The sequence below is a fragment of the Erinaceus europaeus genome, chromosome 17 (assembly GCF_950295315.1).
Source record: "Erinaceus europaeus chromosome 17, mEriEur2.1, whole genome shotgun sequence".
NCBI classification, from domain to species: Eukaryota; Metazoa; Chordata; class Mammalia; order Eulipotyphla; family Erinaceidae; genus Erinaceus; species Erinaceus europaeus.
Genome location: NC_080178.1, coordinates 58,869,439 through 58,891,260, shown reverse-complemented (window position 1 = coordinate 58,891,260; position 21,822 = coordinate 58,869,439). Strand labels below are relative to the sequence as shown.

The following is a 21,822-nucleotide window of genomic DNA, read 5'->3' as shown; positions in this document are numbered from 1 at the left end:
TTCATAGAAGGTGGAAGGGTATTTCTGTTTCTTCAGTCTTATGGAAAAGCTTAAGAAGTATGGGTACTAACTGTTTCCTGAAAGTTTTGTATAATTCGATTGTGAAGCCATCTGGTCCAGGACTTTTGTTGTTGGGGAGATTCTTAATAACGGTTTCAATTTCTTTGTCTGTGATTGGTGCATTTAGATTTTGTAGTTCTTCTTGGTTCAGTTTTGGAAGGGCATATGTTTCTAGGAATTCTTCCATTTCTTCCAGATTCTCTAGCTTGGTGGTGTATAGTTCTTCATAGAAGTTTCGCATGATTTTCTGGATTTCTGTGGTGTCAGTTGTGATATCTCCTCCATCATTTACAATTCTATTAATTTGAGTATTCTCTCTTTTTTGTTTGGTGAGTCTGGCTAGGGGTTTGTCAATTTTGTTTAATCTTTCAAAGAACCAACATTTGTCTTCATTGATCTTTTGTATGGTTCTCTTATTTTCGATGTTGTTTATTTCTGCTCTAATTTTAGTGATTTTTGTCCTTCTGGTTGCTTTAGGGTTCCTTTGTTCCTCTTCCTCTAAGTCCTTGAGGTGTGCAGTAAGGTCGTTCATTTGAGCTTTTTCTTGTTGTTTAATATGTGATTGTATGGCTATAAGTTTCCCTCTCAGTACTGCTTTAGCTATGTCCCAAATAATGAGTATGGGATGATCCCACTCATCAACAGAAGTTGAGAAAGAAGATCTGAAAGGGAAACTAAAAGCAGGATCTGACTAAATTGAAAGTAGGGCACCAAAGTAAAAATCCTCTGGTGAGGGGGAGGGTGGACATGCGGCTTCCTGGGCCAGTGGGGGGGGGGAGGAGTGGGAGGGTGGAATGGGGCACAGTCTTTTGATGATGGGAATGGTGTTTATGTACACTCCTAGTAAAGTATAGTCATATAAATCAATAGTTAATTAATATGAGAGGGGGAAAATTAATTGTATGTCTCAAAGTTTTTAAAACACAGACTGAGTCTTTTTAATATATAGGCGGTGTATTTGATATGCGGACTCTCTCAAAAGCCTAGACCAAGTAGATCAGAAGCAACCAGTGGCACAGCTATGTAAGATACTGGGTACTATGCAGCAAACCCTAACAAAAGGACTTTTCAAAGTTAACCCAATTAACAAATAATGTGATGATAACATTAACTATCCATTGTCTTTTTGAACCCTAAGACAGCAGGAACCTCACATCTCCGCTATAGAGCCTATATTTCCCCCAGTCCTGGAGCCTTAGGATAGGGCCCACTTTCCCACATGCCTCTCCCAATCCATATCAAATAATATTGCATCTGCAGATCACAACTTAATCAATGCAACAATTACCACCTCAACGTGCTTCAGCTCAGACTGTGTCCAGAGACTTCTGGTGTGGAATGACAACCCTTCAGCTTCATTACTTGGGTGAGACCTTTCCTTTCATAGTATTCTCTAATTCCATCCCAGGTGGATCACTTTCTAACAAAGTCCCAGAACCTAAATATAGACCAGGTCCTGTGAGAGAGCATATGTTCACACGTATCCATAAACTAGTGCAAAATATATACCTGAAAGCAGAAGTACACTAGAGTTTGCAGTGAGTACCCCCCCCCAACACTTCCTCTCCACTATTCCAACCTTTGGGTCCATGATTGCTCAACAATTTGTTTGGCTCTGTATGTTAACTCTCTTTTCAGCCACCAGGTTCCAGATGCCATCAGGATGCCAGCCAGGCTTCCCTGGACTGAAGACCCCACCAATGTGTCCTGGAGCTCCGCTTCCCCAGAGACCCACCCTGCTGGGGAAAGAGAGAGGCAGACTGGGAGTATGGACTGACCAGTCAACATCCATGTTCAGTGGTGAAGCAATTACAGAAGCCAGACCTTCCACCTTATGCAACCCACAATGACCCTGGGTCCATGCTTCCAGAGGGATAGAGAATGGGAAAGCTATCAGGGGAGGGGATGGGATATGGAGATTGGGTGGTGGGAATTGTGTTGGAGTTGTACCCCTCCTACCCAATGGTTTTGTTAATTTATTCTTTCTTAAATAAAAAATAAATTTAAAAAATAATAAAAAGGAAAATATAACCACCAGGAGCAGTGGACTCAAAGTGCAGGCACTGAGTCCCAGAAATAACCCTGGTGGCAAAATAAACAAATAAATAATAAATAAATTATATAAACAAGGTAAACAAGATTTTAGAAGGGATTGAATTATGTTAAATACATGTAAATATTTCTGTCTATACTTGAATAAATAATGAATAAAGAAAGGCAATTTCAAAGAACAAAGAATATCTTTTTACATATGTAAAACTAAGCCCACTCTATTATTCAGATATTTTCTTACAATTAACCATGGTAGACATACACCTGTAGAAATATAAAAATAGGGGAGTCTGGCGGTAACGCAGTGGGTTAAGCACACGTGGCGCGAAGCGCAAGGACCAGCCGAAGGATCCCAGTTGGAGCCCCTGGCTCCCCACCTGCAGGGGAGTCGCTTCACAGGCGGTGAAGCAGGTCTGCTGATGTCTTTCTCTCCTCCTATCTGCCTTCCTCTCCTCTCTCCATTTCTCTCTGTCCTATCCAACAACAACTACCAATAGCAACAACAATAATAATAACTACAACAATAAAGCAAGGGCAGCAAAAAGAAATAAATACTAAAAAAAAAAAAGAGAGAAATACAAAAATAATAAAAGCATTCCTTCTTGTTCCTTCATCACCTGAATGAAGAATGAATAGTCTAGTGGTTTTGAAATACATATGAATATTTTAATTATATAAAACAAGTTTTACATAAATTAATTTATAAAATATTATGAAGTTTCAATTCATCTGTATCCAAATTTGAAAGTGTCATCATAAAACTGCTATAGTACATTGAACAAAATTCTTTCTAAGTTTTACCACAAGATGTCACCCTAAGTCTAACATTTAAATGTGTAGTTTCTAGAACATTGCTGGTTCTTGTTTGGGATTTTGTTTATATATTATTGAATATTACATACTAGTTTTCTTTTTAATTAAAATGTTTTTTGTAGTGTCAGTTATTGGTAAATGCTAAATTAAAACAAAACAAAGAAGGGAAGCCATTCATTATTCTCTATACTTAACATAGCTATTCTCCTGCTATTTTCAATAAGACCAAAGTGTCTTACTTTTGGATTTTATATTCTACTTTTTCATTTTAAAATGTCTAAAGTAAGTACATGTTACTTTCATCATATGTTAGTTTTTAAAATATTATCTGTGTTATCACATTCCACCTTATTACCATAGAGCCCACTTACAAATTAACAAACTGGCTTTATGCACTATACTACTAGTCAAAGTTAAGTAGACAGGATGTACCCTCAGGAAAGAAAAAAAAAAAAAAAACTACTTAAGCCATACTAGCCAGCTGTTGTTAAATCAAAAGGAGGATAGTATTCTGTTCCAAAGTTATGCTTTTCATCAGCAGAGAGATTATATACCCTAGTCACATATATTATAGTACTTTAAGCAATAATAATAGCATATTGCTCCCTATCATTTTGTGTTGAGTTTTCTACATTATGAGTCCCTTCTACTTTTTTTGGATAATGCGATACATGCAGGGTATTACTTCAAAGTCCTGGGATATCAGAACAATAAATGAATCTACTTTTTTCTCTTGCATGAAACAAACAAACAAAAAAAGAACATGGGCTAGGGAGTTGGTTCAAACAGAAATTAAAACATAAAGCATAAACAATGCACTATTTATCACTTATGCAAACAATGTACTTCCCTACTTATTATTATATAAATATAATATATCCTTTTAGTAGATACAGGACATTCAATAACAATAATAATAATAGTCATAATCTGCATTTAGCAGCCCACAAGGAATTCAATAGAAAATTATTTTTTGTTGTATAATGTTGCTCCATCTTTTCACTCAAGCTTATCCCAAAATGAGTTTTAAAACCAGACAAACCAAATGTTCATTCAAAGCTAGTTATCAGGATGTCTTACATAACAGCTTTATAGCTATTATTGTTACCTCTTGTTTTACAAGAGAAATTCAAAAATGGGATTTTTACCAAGCTATTAATTACTTACTCAAAACAATAGCAAAATGTAATTCTTTGTCTTTCATTCATCTTTTTGTTCCCTATTTAATTATGTTACTTTAGAAAATTGTTATATTGGGGCCAGGTGGTGGCGCACTTGATTGAGCACACATGTTACAGTGCACACGGACCCAGGTTCGAGCCCCTGGTCCCCACCTGCAGAGGGAAAGCTTCACAAGTGAAGCAGTGCTGCAGGTGTCTCTCTGTCTCTCTCCCTCTCTATCACCCCTACCCTCTTAATTTCTGACTGTCTCTATCCAACAAATAAAGATTAAAAAAAAAAATTGTTACATTACCAAGGTACAGTGGAATTATCTAAACTATCCACAATCTCTTTCTAAAACGTGTCATCAAAAAAATTCAAATTTTTGGAGAGGGTGTGGGGTCAAAGGAACCCTCCTACACTGCTGGTGGGAATGTCAATTGGTCCAACCTCTGTGGAACACAGTCTGGAGAATTCTCAGAAGGCTAGAAATGGACCTACCCTATGATCCTGCAATTCCTCTCCTGGGGATATATCCTAAGGAAAACAACACATCAATCCAAAAAGATCTGTGTACACATATGTTCTTAGCAGCACAATTTGTAATAGCCAAGACCTGGAAGCAACCCAGGTGTCCAACAACAGATGAGTGGCTGAGCAAGTTGTGGTATATATACACAATGGAATACTACTCAGCTGTAAAAAATGGTGACTTCACCGTTTTCAGCTGATCTTGGATGGACCTTGAAAAATTCATGTTAAGTGAAATCAGTCAGAAACAAAAGGATGAATATGGGATGATCTCACTCTCAGGCTGAAGTTGAAAAACAAGATCAGAAAAAAAAAAAAAAAAAACACAAGTAGAACCTGAACTGGAATTGGTGTATTGCACCAAAGTAAAAGACTCTGGGGTGGGGGTGGGTGGGTGGAGAGAATACAGGTCCAAGAAGGATGACAGAGGACCTAGTGGGGGTTGTACTGTTATATGGGAAACTGGGGAATGTTATGCATGTACAAACTACTGTATTTACTGTTAAATTTAAAACATTAATTCCCCAATAAAGAAATAAAATATATATATATAAAGGTAAAAAAAATTCAAATTTTGAAGAGAACTAAAGTGTTAACTAGACACATCATATAAATCTCTATAGATACAGTTCTATATGATACAGTTCTATCAAGTTAATGGCCCTTAGTAATTACCAACTAGATGAAATCATTAATTTTTAATTGAGAAATGTGTGGCTTTAAATGTTTTCTCTAAAATAATGTTCTTCAATGACAGGATTTATTTAAATTCTATAAGACCCCATTTAGAATTGTTTTTACTTAATACCAGTTAATATGATTATACCTATTTGTGTCACTAATTTACCAACCACAAAAAAACAAATATTTTAAAGAAATCAATCCACAAACAAAATAATCTCATAAAGGCTTTTTATGACTAATTTTCTATTTTTAAAAATTTAATGTTTTAATTATATTTGAGTCATAAAATTTTCAGTAAGAATAAACATTTAGCATAAAAACACAAATAACAACCAGACCTAAAAATGTAATGATCACTTTCAATAAACAGTATTGTTTAAGAGCCAGGAAGACAACATAATTGTTATGCAAAAATTATTTCATGAAGATTCAGTCCCCTGGAACCACCATACACCATAGCTGAGCAATACTCTAGTAATAACTAAGTAATCAAATGTAGGGGGCCTAGTGCTGGCGAACCTGGCTGAGCACATGTTACAGTTCACAAGGACCCAGGTTCGAGTCCCTGATCCCTACCTGCAGGGGGAAAGCTTTGCAAGTGGTGAAACAAGTACCTCTTTCTTTCTGTCACCCACTCCCCTCTCAACTTATGGCTATCTCTATCCAACAAATAAAGATAATTTTTAAAAAATTAAATAATCAAATGTATTGCTTAAGCTCATTAAATTATAAAGTATAAGTGTCTGGTTTTTTAATTGTTTAAATAGCTGGTTGTTTTTGTCAAGGTATACTATATATTGTTAGTTTAAGTCCTAAAATATCACAAAAAACTATTTATAAATTGTCTGCAATAATGCAAGATATATATAACAAATGTAAATAAACTACACCCTTGATTTTCTTCACAATTTTTAATAAATTAGAGAATAAATATAAGGTTATTTTTTTAATTCTTTTATTTGAAAGAACAGAGAAAAATTGAGAGAGCAAGGGAAGACAGAGGAGTGAGAACTAGAGACACCTGCTGCCTTGCTTCACCAAGCATGTAGCTTCTTCCCCCCCACCCCCCGTAGTTGGAGATGAGTGAACTTGAACCCAGGTCCTTGTACACAGTAATGTGTGCACTCACCCAGTTGTGCCACCTCCTGGCTCCAAACACAGGCTTACTAAGCATCATATAATTAGATTCATGAACAATAGAAAAAAAAATCTAGATTTTGAGATTTTTATCATTAAATTTCAATCTGAATCATTAACTTTCTTAAAAGAAACAGCAATGCTGTGATGTCTTCTCTCCCCGCCCCCACTCTGTAATCCCTCCTCTCTGTATTTCTCTTTCCCTTTCTGTCTGTCTCCCTCTGTGTCTGTCTGAAACTGAAAAGGGAAATAAAAATTTTTTTTAAAAAAAGAGCCATTGGGAATAGTGGAATCACATAGGACCCAACAGTGAAAAAAAAAAAGAGAGAGAGAAGCAAGAATGACAAGAGGGTGTTTTAATTTTTGTTTTAAAAAGAGAGTAAAAATAGAACTATGATTGTGTAAGTACCACATAGTCCATCGTTTATAGTATCAGGCAATTTCTTCTATAGCATATCTATTCTCAATTTTTGCTACAAAGTATTCAGACTTTCTCCTGTGTAGTTTTCTGCCCTGCAAAACATTTTTTCAATGTTTATATTTTAATGACTTACCCTCTGCTTTATAGTAAGAAAAAAAAAGTCAAATTTTTCCATTTTATTATCAAAGGAAAATTATGATAGTTTTAAACTTGAATGACATCAGTTTCATTGGCCACAATGCTAAAAAGCAAGTTCAATTCTGACCACTAAGCTAATAATCTTTAATGCATACCTAGCAAGGCCTGGAATAAGCAGCTCCTAAAGATGCCCATTACTTTCTTAACAGCATTTTTCAACTGCTGTTCTTCTGGTTTCCTTAATTTTTCGCAATATTCTTCCAGCAAAGATAAGGCCCGGTCAGTATCTGAAAAATAAAATTTCAAAATTCTAAGTTTTAGTTCTAGAAAAATGTAACTTACATTGAAATTTTCTATAGTAGTATTCCTAACCTAAAGACACAAATGATAAAATAAAATGACAAGTTCACAAATTACCATGTGAACTATTACTGATAATCATGCTCAATTCATAATTTTAAGAACCTGCAACTATAAAGAAAAATAAAAGGTTTTATATGCAATACTGACCAACTGGTATTCACATAGTTGCTGTGATTCACAGCAATTTTTATTAGAGAAAATACATTAAAATTAATGACTCTCTGCAAAATAATGTAGAATTGCTTAAAGTTACCTTTGTGGGCTCCCTCTAATGATCTGTTTACAACCTATTCCACTCCCTACACACACACAGAGCCAGAGCCAGAGAGAGAGAGAGAGAGATCCCAAGTCACATTGGATTTCTCACTTTCTCCATTTCCTACTGACCCCCGCCCCCTACTTTTTCTCACTTCTGTTCTTTTCCTCCACATGCTACTTCCTGGTTTGTAATATCCTTCCACATAACATTCTCTCCTGCTAGGATTGGTATGCCATATCTGAAAGGGTTTATTTTCAGCTAGTTTTGGATCTGAAACCTACTTACTAGCTCTGTATGGTCTAGCAAATCAACCTCTCTGAACTTCAGTTTCCTTATAAGTAGTTAAGATTAAAGTACACAATATAATGCCTAGCTCATAGAAACTAATCAACGGGAGTCGGGCTGTAGCGCAGCGGGTTAAGCGCAGGTGGCGCAAAGCACAAGGACCGACATAAGGATCCCGGTTCGAACCCAGGCTCCCCACCTGCAGGGGAGTCGCTTCACAGGTGGTGAAGCAGGTCTGCAGGTGTCTATCTTTCTCTCCTCCTCTCTGTCTTCCCCTCCTCTCTCCATTTCTCTCTGTCCTATCCAACAACGACAACAACAATAATAACTACAACAATAAAACAAGGGCAACAAAAGGGAATAAATAAATAAAATAAATATTAAAAAGAAACTAATCAACAACTCAACTGACAACCTAACTTCTCTCAACTCAAAAGTCACCTCCAACAATTAAAGTTCATCACTATTAGGCTAGGAAAACAGCTCACTTGAATAGTGTGCTGCTGCCTTGCCAAGTTTCTACCCAGATTCAAGCCTAGCCACCATGACATTGGAAGAAGCTTCAGTGCTGTGCTCTTCCACTCTATCTCTGCCTCTTTGCTTGTATCTAAAAAGAAAACAAAAATAAATTTAATCACTGCCACCCTTTCTCCAAACCATTTTGCCTACACAAAAATGTGACAGTGCCTTTATTTGTAGTAGATGACAATAGCCTTTTCATTTATTTTTATTTTTTTATTTATTTTCTCCTTTGTTGTCCTTGTTTTATTGTTCTTGTAGTTATTGTTATTGTTATTATTGTTGTCATTGTTGTTGGATAGAACAGAGAGAAACGGAGAGAGGAAGGGAAGACAGAGAGGGGGAGAGAAAGACACCTGCAGGCCTGCTTCACTGCCTGTGAAGTGACTCCCCTGCAGATGGGGAGCCAGAGGTTAGAACCGGGATCTTTATGTAGTTCTTGGGCTTTGTGCCACGTGCACTTAACCCAATGCACTACAGCCCGACCCCCACAGCCTTTTCATTTTTAAGTGGGAAGACTCAACTTTACTGTTTTAACATGAGGAATTATCAATTAACATTATCATTAACTAAACAATTATATACCACAAATAATATAAAAAGCAGTAACTGATTTTCTCAGATCTAAAATGCATTATAAGAGATGATAAGATTCACCTTATAAACATGTACTCTTAACCAGTAGATAACTACTTTCATCACTAACTGGTATTTTGTAAAATTGTATTTAGAAAGCTGAAAAAAGGGAGTCAGGCAGTAGTGCAGCGGGTTAAGGGTACATAGCGCAAAGCGCAAGGACCAGAGTTAAGGGTCCCGATTCGAGCCCCGACTCCCCACCTTCAGGGGAGTCACTTCACAGGCTGTGAAGCAGATCTGCAGGTGTCTTTCTCTCCACCTCTCTGTCTTCCCCTCCTCTCTCCATTTCTCTCTGTCCTATCCAACAACGACGACATCAATAATAATTACAACAACAATTAAAAAAAAAGAGCAACAAAAGGGAAAATAAATATTTTTTAAAAATTAAAAAAATAGTCTTTTTAAAAAAAGAAAAAATAAAAGAAAGCTGAAAAAAATGGCAACAGCCAAGGTGACAACAACAGAGTCTTAAATTACATAGGTAATTTTCCTAGTTCTATAATAGCTGATAGATGATAGACAAAGATAGATAGTATATATTTCCTGCATACTACTATATGTACATATAGACTGAGGATCCTGCTCAATGACCACGTGATCTTGTCTCTTCTCATAGAAGTCAAATCATCTACCTACTGTTGTAGGATTTTCCTACAATATCACTGCTGTTAATGATAATGGTGGTGATAAAGAGGACAGAGGATGTGGTGATGTCATTCAAAGAAGTAAGCATAATACAGTGTGATAACTTTACTGCAAGGCACTGAATTTGCATGACTCCACATCTCATTCCCTAACTTTAAGTTATCATAAAGACACAGACTAAGTATCATTTGCCACTATAAGTTATGCACCTAGAACAGTATGCCTGATACATAGGAGCCATTTAATGTCTTTATTGAATGTATAAATGATTGAATAATAAATTAGATAAAACTGTTATCCTGGGAGTCAGGAGGTAGCGCAGCGGGTTAAGCGCACATGGCGCAAAACGCAAGGACTGGCAAAAGGATCCCGGTTCTAGCCCCCGCTCCCCACCTCCGGGGAGTCACTTCACAGGCGGTGAAGCAGGTCTGCAGGTGTCTATCTTTTTCTCCCCCACCCCTGTCTTCCCCTCCTCCATTTCTCTCTGTCCTATCCAACAACAATAACTACAACAACAATAAAAACAAGGGCAACAGAAAGGAAATAAATAAATATTTTTTAAAAACTGTTATCCTAAAGACATACACATTTGACTTTTAAAAGAACTTCATATTTCATTACTTAGGAGGAATTTCAGGTAGAACAGAACCTAGCTTCATTCCAAGTCTTACTATACTTGTTAGAGTAGGTCAGAGTGAAAACTGTCCCAAAACAGAGACAAGCTAACTTGGAGAGCACACAGCTGATGTAAGTAAGTCACCTGAGAGACTGACCTATCATAAGCAGCTAAGGGTGCCTACTCAACACTACCCAAGTCAAAACAATTAATCACAAGTGAAATCCTTCCCCCTGCACATATTTGAATCAGTCACAAAGAGAAGTGAGGAACCAAGGAGAGGAAAACCCATAAACACTCAAGGGTCTCTAGTCTTCCAGGTACAGTCTGGTGACCCATTCCTGTCCTTTACTCCTGTCAGCCTCCCCTCTCATCCATTAGAGACAAAGGGTCATTTGCCTTTATTCTTCATCCTCCCTTCCTGAGCACTGATGGAGTTTGCATCCTGCAGTGGTTTTGTGAAATGTGAACAAGAACTAAATCAACATTTCAGGGTCCATCCCCCAGCAACACTTTCAGTGATAAAAGAGGTCACAGTTCTCCAGATGTCCCCTACAGAAGCTTCAGAATCTTACTGTAACAGAATTAAAACCTCAGTGCCTTGCAAGACGGTTTCATAGAAAGGAGATACTGAATCTTACCCATAATCTTAGAAAGTAATGACTCATTAATTCATCTTCATAGGATTGCCTACTTTGCTATGCGTAATTTCCTCTGACTCATCTTAAAAACATATGCTCACATATTTTTGTATATTTGAATATATTCAAATGGAGTCAGGAGCATCGTTTCATAATGCCAGTGACTTGGCCATAACTCTTGAAATAGCTCTGAGAAACCTACTAAAAACTGAACCTATGCAGAAAGCTTACTACTTGGATTTCAGAATGACTGACTGGACAGAAGACACTGGGTAAAACTCATGATCCTTTGCTGACAATGCAACCTACATTAAAAATGCAGAGCCCTCGTGCCTTGACAACTAGAGACTCCTGAGCAGGAATTATAGTTAGGAAACAAGTTCTCTTCCCTCAGTTAAAAAAGAGAGAAAGATTTTATATATCTTACTTTTAAACTAAACAATATTTTGTAATCACTGACAGCTACATAGTAAGTATTAAGAGAAAAAAGATACATATTAAAAGAAATTAATTGGAAAGAGAAAGATGATGTTTTGATGATTTCATTTATGATTGTAATATAAAGAAACAAAGCAAAATAACAGACAAAACAAAATCAAGCAAATCCTTAGATTCTGACTGCAGAACTGAGACTGAAAGGACTGGGAGTGGAGGTAAGAGCAAACAGGGGAGGGGATTCAGTCTACTGTGATAAAAGATGACTGGTACTTCTGTTATGAAAATGGTATGATAACATACAATAGAAAAAAAATTAGGACTGAGAAGATAGCATAACTTTAATGCCCGAGGCACCAAATTTCCCAGGTTCAGTCTCCAGGCACCACCATAAGCCAGAGCTGATCAGTGCTCTGGTAATTAATTATTTAATTAATTAAAAATTATAGTTTACCCCGCCCCACTAAGGAGAGAGAAAAAGACAGGCTGGGAGTATGGATCGACCTGTCAACACCCATGTTCAGCATGGAAGCAATTACAGAAGCCAGACCTTCCACCTTCTGCACCTCAAGATGACCCTGGGTCCATATTCCCAGAGGGATAAAAAATAGGAAAGCTGGGAGTCTGGCTGTAGCGCAGCAGGTTAAGCGCAGGTGGCACAAAGCACAAGGACCAGCATAAGGATCCCGGTTCGAGCCCTGGCTCCCCACCTGCAGGGCCGTTGCTTCACAGGTGGTAAAGCAGGTCTACAGGTGTCTCTCTTTCTCTCCTCCTCTCTGTCTTCCCCTCCTCTCTCCATTTCTCTCTGTCCTATCCAACAACGACAACAACAATAATAACTACAACAATAAAACAGCAAGGGCAACAAAAGGGAATAAATAAAATAAAATAAATATTTAAAAAAAAAAAGAATAGGAAAGCTATCAGGGGAGGGGATGGGTTCTGGTGGTGGGAATTGTGTGGCTTGTACCCCTCTTATCCTATGGTTTTTGTCAGTGTTTCCTTTTTATAAATAAAATGTAAAAATAAATAAAAATGATAATTTCTATATAATAACCATATACTTATATATAATAGCCATACATATAATAACTAAATAGGTCTAACCTGTGCTCCTACAACAATGTATATAGTTAAGAAAGAAGAGCATTGGAGGCCAGGTGGTGGCACACCTGGTTTAGCGCACATGTTAAAATGCACAAGGACCTAGATTTGAGCCACCACCCCCTGCAGGGCTGCAGGTGTGTCTCTGTCTCTTTTCCTCTCTATCACCCCCTTCCCTCTCAATTTCTGGCTCTATTCAATAAATAAATAAGGATAATAAAAAAAGAAGAAGAGCATTTTTGTAGTTTATGACAAGAACATGAGGGACGGACTGATTGGCAAAGGCATGAATGAATCAAATTCTATTAACTCAATGTTTGTTTTCCTTTGATGGGGACATTAATGGTTTACAGTCAGTAGTAAAATATGGTACTTTGGACATGTGTAACATTTCTCAGTTTTCCACATAACAATTCTACTTCCTCTAGGTTCTCCCCTGCCACCATGTTCCAGGAACTGAACCCCCACCCCCACCCAGGAGTCTTTTTACTTTTGTGCAATACACCAACTCCAGTCCAAGTTCTGTTTTCCCTTCTATTCTGTAGGTGTCCCTCTGTGCATATCTATCTATCTATCTATCTATCTATCTATCTCTTTCCCTCCCTTTCTCTCCTCCCCTCCCCTCTTGATTTGTCTCTATGCAACAAATAATAAAATATTTTAAAGCATGTTTAAAAAAAAAGGAATAAAATAGTCACTCAGGTACATATTTTCCCCTTGAGAAAATCCAAAAATATATGTTTTTTTAAAGATTTTATTTATTTATTTTTTCATGAGACAGACAGGAGGAGAGAACATGTCACACATATATCTGGTACATGTGCTGCCTGGGATTGAACTCAGGACCTCACGCTTGAGAGTCCAATGCTTTATCTGCTGTGCCACCTCCCAAACCACTATAGGATGATATTTTAACTTAGGGATGAGGAAAAAAGAAAGGCTAAAAATGGAAAAATATACTAACATGGGAGGAGCAGATAGCCTAATGGTTATGCAAAGAGACTCTCATGCCTGAGACTCCAAAGTGCCAGATTTAATCTCCCACACCACAATAAGCCAAAGCTGAGCAGCTCTGATTATATATTTATATTTAAATAAAGGCAAATATAAATTACTGACATAGTACAAGAAGCCACAAAGTACAGACAAGAAAATGGCAAGGCATATGAGATGCACTGGATTTACAATGCATGAGGTCCAACATTCAATCCCAGGAGTCACTTATATTAGAGGGGTGCTCTGGTCTCCATCTCTTCTTCTATCATTAATACCTTTTAAAAATAAGTCAGAAATTGTATAGAACAGATAGAAAAAAAAAAGAAAGAGAGATAGAAAGAGGAAAACTCTATATGAAGGTATAAGCAAGATTTCAAAGGTTCCTTTCCCAGAAAGAAAAGAAGTAAAAGCAATGACATCTAAATCATTGTTTTAGATAAAAGAAAGATCATTTTTATGAACTATACAGTCAAACTAAAGGAAACACACAATTTAAAAAGTGTACACAGCCCACTAGGGAAAGATAGAAACAGGCTGGGGGTATGTCAACCTGCCTATGTCCATGTCCAACAGAGAAGCAATTAGAGAAGTCAGACATTCCACATCCCATAAAGAATTTTGGTCCGACCAGTCAACGCCCATGTTCAGCGGGGAAGCAATTACAGAAGCCAGACCTTCTACCTTCTGCAACCCTCAATGACCCTGGGTCCATGCTCCCAGAGGGATGGAGAATGGGAAAGCTATCGGGGGAGGGGGTGGGATATGGAGATTGGGTGGTGGGAATTGTGTGGAGTTGTACCCCTCCTACCCTATGGTTTTGTTAATTAATCCTTTCTTAAATAAAAAAAAATTTTAAAAAAAAAGAATTTTGGTCCATACTCCCGGAGGGGAGATATGTTAGGGGAACATGAACTCCAATTCCACTAGGACTCAGACAGAGAATGGGTGTGGGGAGGACACTCAGAAGTAGTAGGTAGTGTGACTTAAAAAGGAAGACAAGGGGAGTCAGGCAGTAGTGTAGCAGGTAAATCAATATTAAACCACTAATAAAAAAATTTTAAGTGTACCCAGGAAACAAGGATGCCCATGAGATAGTTATATGGAAATGTATTTTGGAATTGTAATTACATGACATTCTTTAGTTTCTTTTTTATTTATAAAATAAAAAATATTGACAAGACCATAGGATAAGAGGGGTACAATTCCACACAATTTCCACCACCAGAACTCCATATCCCATCCCCTCCCTTGAAAGCTTTCCTACTCTTTATCCCTCTGGGAGTATGGACCCAGGGTCATTATGTGGTGCAGAGGGTGGAAGGTCTGGCTTCTATAATTGCTTCTCTGCTGAACATGGGCATTGGCAGATCAATCCATACTCCCAACCTGTCCCTATCTTTCCCTAGTGGGGCAGGGCTCTGGGGAGGCAGGGATCCAGGGTACATTGATGAGGTCTGCCCAGGGAAGTCAGGTTGACATCATGGTAGCATCTGCAACTTGGTGGCTGAAAAAACATTAAGATATAAAGCAAAACAAATTGTTTAATAGTCAGGACCCTAAAGGCAAGAATATAGCAGATGGGTTTTGGGATCTCCATTTTGGAAAAAGCTAGTAGATCTATTTTAGGTATATTCTGGGGGGGGGGGGTACATGACTTTACTAATTTTTGCCTGCACACATCACACTGATTTGGTTGAGCTCAGCAGATGCAGTATTGAATGGTATGATGTTATGCATGTGTAAACTATTGTATTCATTGTCAAATGCAAAACATTAATCCCCCACTAAAGGAAAAAATAAATAAATAAATAATAAGCATTCAAAAAAGGAACAATGTCAGATGGGTGAGATAACACTGTGGCCATGCAAAAAGACTTTCATGCTTGGGACTCCAAAGCCCCAGCTTCAGTTCTATGTACTACCATAAGCCAAAGTGAAACAGTATTGGAGGGGCAGGCAGGAGTCAGACAACTACTGAATAGTATCATTCACATATAAAATATAGATAATTAGAGCAAAAGAATTTAAAAGGAAAGAAAGGAGAGAGAGAGGGGGCGAAAAAACAAACTATCTCTTAGATCCTGTGAAAATTATGGCACTTATGGGGTAGGGTGACCATAGGCTATTTGGTGATGGGTGTGGTGAGCTGTACATCTATATACAGAGGTATGAAACTATACCCTTGAATATTTTTTATATTTATTTATTTATTCCCTTTTGCTGCCCTTGTTATTGTTGTAGTTATTATTGCTGTTATTGATGTCGTTGTTGTTGGATAGGACAGAGAGAAATGGAGAGAGGAGGGGAAGACAGAGAGGGGGAGAGAAAGATAGACACCTGCAGACCTGCTTCACCACTTGTGAAGTGACTCCCCTGGAGGTGGGGAGCAGGGTGCTCAAACTAGGATCCTTCCCCGGTCCTTGTGCTTTGCGCCATGTGTGCTTAACCTGCTGCGCTAAAGCCCAACTCCCTGAATTTTTTTTTAACACAAGCACTGTTCATTTATGGCTTCAGTTGGTATCTGGGATTAAACCTGTAACCTTTGGTGCCTTAGGCATGAAAGTCTTTCTGGGTAGCCACTATGCTATCTTCTCAGTCCTACCCTTGAAAACTTATACTTTTGCAAACCAACGTCAATTTATTTATTTATTTATTCATTTATGAGTAGAATAGGAGAGAAAGAACCAAACAGCACTCTGGTTTGGTACATGTGCTGCCAGGGATTGATTGAACTCAGATCCTTATGCTTGAGAATCTCATGCTTTATATACTACACCACCTCCCGAGCCACACCAATGTTAAATTTATATTAATAAAAGCTGAAAATAATGATGTCAAGATATACAAATTATATGAAATTGATAGTATTTAATTTTCAGTATATAGTAAAAATAAATCTATGCATACTTCATCATACCACTAAAAAGTTAATAGATAACTCAAAAGAAATGAAGTATCATATATTAAAAGAATAATGTCAGAATAATTCCACATAAATTTTAATGAAATTCAAATGGCTATAGAACATTTTCTTTTTTAAGGTTACTTATTTTCTTTTTTATTTATTTTATTTTTTAAAATATTTCCTTTTGTTGCCCTTGTTGTTTTATTGTTGTAGTGATGGTTGTTGTCATTGATGTCATTGTTGTTGGACAGGACAGAGAGAAATGGAGAGGGGGGGTGAAGACAGAGAGGGGGAGAAAGATAGACACATGCAGACCTGCTTCACCGCCTGTGAAGCAACTCCCCTGCAGGAGGGAAGCCGGGGGCTCGAACCGGGATCCCCAAGCTGGTCCTTGCACTTTGCGCCACGAGCGCTCAACCCGCTGCGCTACCGCCCGACTCCCAGGGCATTTTCTAAAACACAAAAATGAAAAAGAGCATCAGTCTCAAAAAGGATCAAAGAATGCTAATACAACTTATCTAGGACTGACTCTGTATTTTCTCTAATTAAAATAGTTCAAAAAAGGGGCCGGATGGTGGTACGCCTGGTTGAGTGCACATGTTACAATGTGCAAGGACCTGGGTTCGAGCCCCCAGTCCCCACCTGCTGGGGGAAAGCTTCACAAGTGGTGAAGCAGGGCTGCAGGTGTCTCTCTGTCTCTCTCCCTCTCTATCCCTCCCTTCCCTCTCGATTTCTGACTGTCTCTATCCAATCAATAAATAAAGATAATAAAAAAAATAGTTCAAAGAAGTCTTTTCTTTTTCTTTATTTACTTGATAGAGACAACCAGAAATTGAGAGGGAAGGGGGTGATAGGAAGAGAGACAGCGAGACACCTGTAGCCCTGCTTCACCACTCGCAAAGCTTTCCCTTTGCAGGTCTGGACCGGGGGCTTGAACCCTGGTCCTGGAGCACTCTAACATGTACGCTCAACCAGGTGCGCCACCACCCGGCCCCTCAAAGAAGTCTTAACGAGTCAGTTGAGAACATACTAAGTTATACTGTAAAAAAGATTTTAATTAAAACAATTACAAGAGAAAACATCTTTGAGGGGGAAATAAAATAGAGTCTAATACTGATAAAAGTAAGATATGTCAAAAATTGAGGAGAGTATGGTGAGGTAGCAAGTAACATATTAAAGAAAAAGAGCTGAGAATACAAGTTTGAGTTTCAGTTTTCCTAGCAATAGTCAAGAAAAGCACCTAGAAATGAACTTCATGAAATGGCACACACATTCCCACTTTCCACCATGGTTTTATGTTGTTAATTAGAAAAAACTTCTCTCGGGAGTCCGGCGGTAGCACAGCAGGTTAAGCGCACGTAGCACAAAGCCCAAGGACTAGCATAAAGATCGTGGTTCGAACCCCCGGCTTCCCACCTGCAGGGGAGTCACTTCACAAGCAGTGAAATAGGTTTGAAGGTGTCTTTCTCTCCCCCTCTCTGTCTTTCCCTCCTCTCTCCATTTCTCTCTGTCCTTCCCAACAACAATGACATCAATAGTAACTACAACAATAAAACAACAAGGGCAACAAAAGGGAATAAATAAATATTTTTTTAAAAAAAGCTTCTCTTATGTCTGACCTTTCAAGGTCCCCCAGTTCAATCCCCTGCACCACCATAAACCAGAGCTGAGCAGCAGTACTCTGGTAAGAAAAAAGAGAGAAAGAAAGAAAAGGATTTTTTTTTTTTAAGAAAAGGAATTTAACCTTGCTCATGGTAATGTGTTCAAGCAAGTGTGCCACCACCCAGCCACCACCAAAGATCTTCTTTTAAATGTATGGACATTTAAAAATTTCATTTGGGGGCCAAGCAATAGCACAGCTGGTTAAGTGCACACATTACAATGCATAATTCAAGCCCCCAGACCTCACCTGCAGAGGGAAAGCTTCCCATGCGATGTTGCAAGTGTCTCTCTCTTCCTCTCTCTCCTCTAAGTTCTCTATTTAGCATAAATAAAATATAAAATATATATTAATAAGTAAAAAACTCAAGTAAAGCTATGCCTTTAAAATCTAATATTTTAAAGTAATTGTTAAATCAAAAAAGGAAAAGAAACCCTATTGGGTTTAGAAATTCTTACGTTCACCTTTAGATAAATTATAACTCAATCATTGATCACCCTTTTTAAAAAATATTTACTTATTTATTCCTTCCCTTTTGTTACCCTTGTTTTATTGTTGTTGCTATTGATGTCGTCATTGTTGGATAGGACAGAGAGAAATAGAGAGAGGAGGGGAAGACAGAGAGAGGAGGAGAGAAAGATAAGACACCTGCAGACCTGCTTCACCGCCTGTGAAGGGACTCCCCACTTGTGTCGGGGACTCAAACCGGGATCCTTCTGCTGGTCCTAGCGCTTTGTGCCACGCGCACTTAATCCGCTGTGCTACAGCCTGCCTCCCTTAATCAGGGACCCTTTCTTAGCCTCCTTCCCAGATACCTTTTTTTCTGTAACGTTATCTTTTTTCCCTCCCTCTCTCACATACACATTCATATGCATACAGCCAACAGACGTGTTTAATCCAATCATTATTCTAAAATATAATAATCCAAAGGGTATTTGATAGTGTCCCTTTGGATTACCAAATAAAAAAGTAAATAAACAAAACAAAATAAAAACACACAACAAGGAAAATAAATCAGGTGTGTTATTTATTGACTATATTCTCCAAACAACCATTCTTGTTGCAATAAACTGGTTGTGTTAGGTCTCCGGGGGTGTGGTTCAAAAATCTATGTCATAAAGAGTCTCTCACCGATCTTACAGGAGGGATCAGGAAACAACCCCAGCTTTACATCACAGTATACAACTGGCAGTCCTAGATGTTTCAAAGTCTTAGATTTCCTTGTCCATCTCTAGAGACCCCAGGGGGAACTTGCCTTCATTTCACCTTCCAAACCCACTGGTAAAGAGCATCATGCAGAGACTGCACTGTAACCTTCACCCTTAACTTTAGTTTCACTTGTAACAATCACCTACTCAACACTAGCCTAGTGGGATACAGTTCAACAGTGTTCCTATAATTCTTCATTCAAATCTCTCACAAAAAAAAAAAAAAAAACTTCTTTATCTGTTCTTCTGTACAATGGGGAAAAAAAAAATACATGGATTCACTAAAACCTAGAACATTAACGTGGGACAGAACCAGACTAACCAAAATCTCCAAAGCCTGATCTCTAACGAACCTCAGGAACCCACTGGATTTTGGTCAGTCAGGGTGATGGGGAAATGGTGTTTTTTATCTCACTTTGAGAAATTTCTATAAATGGTACTAGATAATGCAGGCATCTGTAAAAGCACAACAGTTAAATTGTGCTTTATCATAAAAGTGAAGACGTACTCTACAGTAAAAATTGTCTTTTTTTATCAAAAGACAATCAATGATTTTGGTCAGTGCAAACAGAACTACCTTACCAAGTTTTACAACTATGTGATTAGCTTGATTAAAAAAATATATATCCAAGAGGAGAATCCACAAAGTACAGTATTTCTTTTTTAAAGATGGTCTAACAGGAACCTTTTAATAATTAGCTAAGAAAAAAGATAAAGTTCTAAATCTGTTTTACCGAACCTAGTTTTATTGCAAGTAGTAACCCAGACAACCTGATTCATATCACAAACGTCCATAATGAAATACTCGTCTTCATTTCACATTTAGCAAAATAATATTACAGGGAGATGCGCCACCGAAAAGACTTTACAGCAGTTATTTCCCCGACCACAACCAAATTTTTACTGTCAAATGAAATGGAACTTGAATTGCAAATACCAGGACCAGGCAGATGGAGAAATGGCTAGTATTTAGGAAGCCTCAAAGCCCACCTTTCTTCCTGACAGGCATTCTTGGGTCTTTCCACCGCCACAGGAATCGAGATCTCTTCCAGGCTCAGCCTGGTCCAGCTGGATTGAGGCCAAGAAGCAGGTAACTGTTGCAAATCGCTTCACCGTGCAGTTCTGAAATCCAAGCTGTCTTCTATTTCAAATATTAAACTGGTGGCATCGCCCGCAAATTTAGAGAAAAAGAACTTTTCAGTTGTTCAAGTGCTTCAATTTGTATAAAAGACTGGGGGTTTTGTTTTGGTTTTTTGTTTGTTTGTTTGAAGCTGGAAAAGTCATTGCAATCACAGAAAACGTGAGTGAAACTCCGCTTCGGGTAGCAGTTTGGGAGTTGAGGAACTGACTCTATTAAGGCACAGACCCAATAGGCACAGCGCCCCACACGTAAGCTGAACTGGTCGCAGGTACAGAGCCTCCGTTCTCTGGAGATCGTGAACACACGCTCCCAACACTTTCAGACGCCTGTTCCACTCCGGTCTCTGACCAGGTGGGGGAGTCGGGTGGGGGTTTTCTGGGGCACAAACTGAAACTCCCCTTGCGTCTCCGGGGCCCCGAGTTGTGGGTGTAGCCCCGTCGCTCCAACAGATCGCAGGTGGCCGCGACAGTCTCGTGCCCCCGGGGCGCTCCCGGCCCCTCAGGCTCGGCCCTGCCAGTTCCCGCGGCGCCGGCGCCCCGAGGTCCCAGCGAGGAGGAAGCCGGACGCGCTTGCTGGGCAGGGGGCGAGCGCCTGTGCTGCCCGGTGGGTCCCCGGGGCCGGGCGAGTCGGCGGCCCCGGTCTCCTGCGGGTCATTAATTCAGATCGCGCCACCCGGCGGCCCCCGCCCAGCCTGGGGTGCGCAGCTTGTGGGGAGCAGCCGACCTCCCTGGGGACGCTCTCGGAGCCGCCGGAGGGGCAGGTGTGGGCTTCCGCGAGCGCGCGTCCACGGGCTCCACGCTGCCCGTCCTGCCCACCGTCCGCGCTCACAGGCCTGCGCCCACCGGCCTCTGAGGAGCCCACAGGCACCGCGCCCCCGCGCCGGGCGGCCCCAGGCAGGAGCGGTCGCCGCTCCGCAATTACATAACTCTCGGCTCTCGGTCCTCAGACGCGGATACTGAGGGTCGGGGCGCGGGCGGCAAGACCTGCCGAGCACCGTGCCCCCCACCCCGAGTCCGGCTGACTCGGGGGTCCTGGGGCGAGTGGAGGCAGTCGCTTTGCGCCCTTCCCAGGCGGGGCGGAGGGATGGACTGTGAGGGGCACTCGAGACTGGGGAGTCAGACAGTAGCTAGAGGAGCAGGCCCCCCCCCCGGGGCTGCTCTGCCGGCCGGTAGGGGGGGTGGGAGCTCTAAAAAGGAAGGTCCCCGAGAAGTCGAAATCTCCACACACCGGCCAGGCCCGAAAGGGCGAGCCCCCCTCCGGCTGCGAAAAGGGAGGGTGGCAGGGCGCCGCCTCCGGAGCAGCCCTGAGGGCAGCAAGGCGGCCAGCAGCCTCCCCAGGCGCGGACAGCCCCACGTCTTCTCAGAATGGGCGGTGCAAGGAGAAGGGCTGGCCAATAACAGGGGAGGGAACTC

General features: G+C 39.8%; 1 protein-coding gene across 5 annotated transcripts in view; it reads right to left on the bottom strand.

The window, feature by feature from the left end:
• Positions 1-21,761, bottom strand: part of DLG2 (discs large MAGUK scaffold protein 2) — a 1,912,587-nt gene extending 1,890,826 nt beyond the window's left edge. For all 5 annotated transcript variants that reach the window (XM_060176807.1, XM_060176791.1, XM_060176792.1 and 2 more), the window contains exons 1-2: positions 20,260-21,761; positions 7,153-7,284 (exon numbers count right to left, since the gene is read on the bottom strand). In XM_060176807.1, coding sequence (XP_060032790.1) covers positions 7,153-7,284; positions 20,260-20,278 — 151 coding nt within the window. In that variant the 5' untranslated portion in view covers positions 20,279-21,761. The remainder of the gene's footprint in view (positions 1-7,152; positions 7,285-20,259) is intronic.
• Between the last annotated feature and the right edge of the window lie 61 nt (positions 21,762-21,822).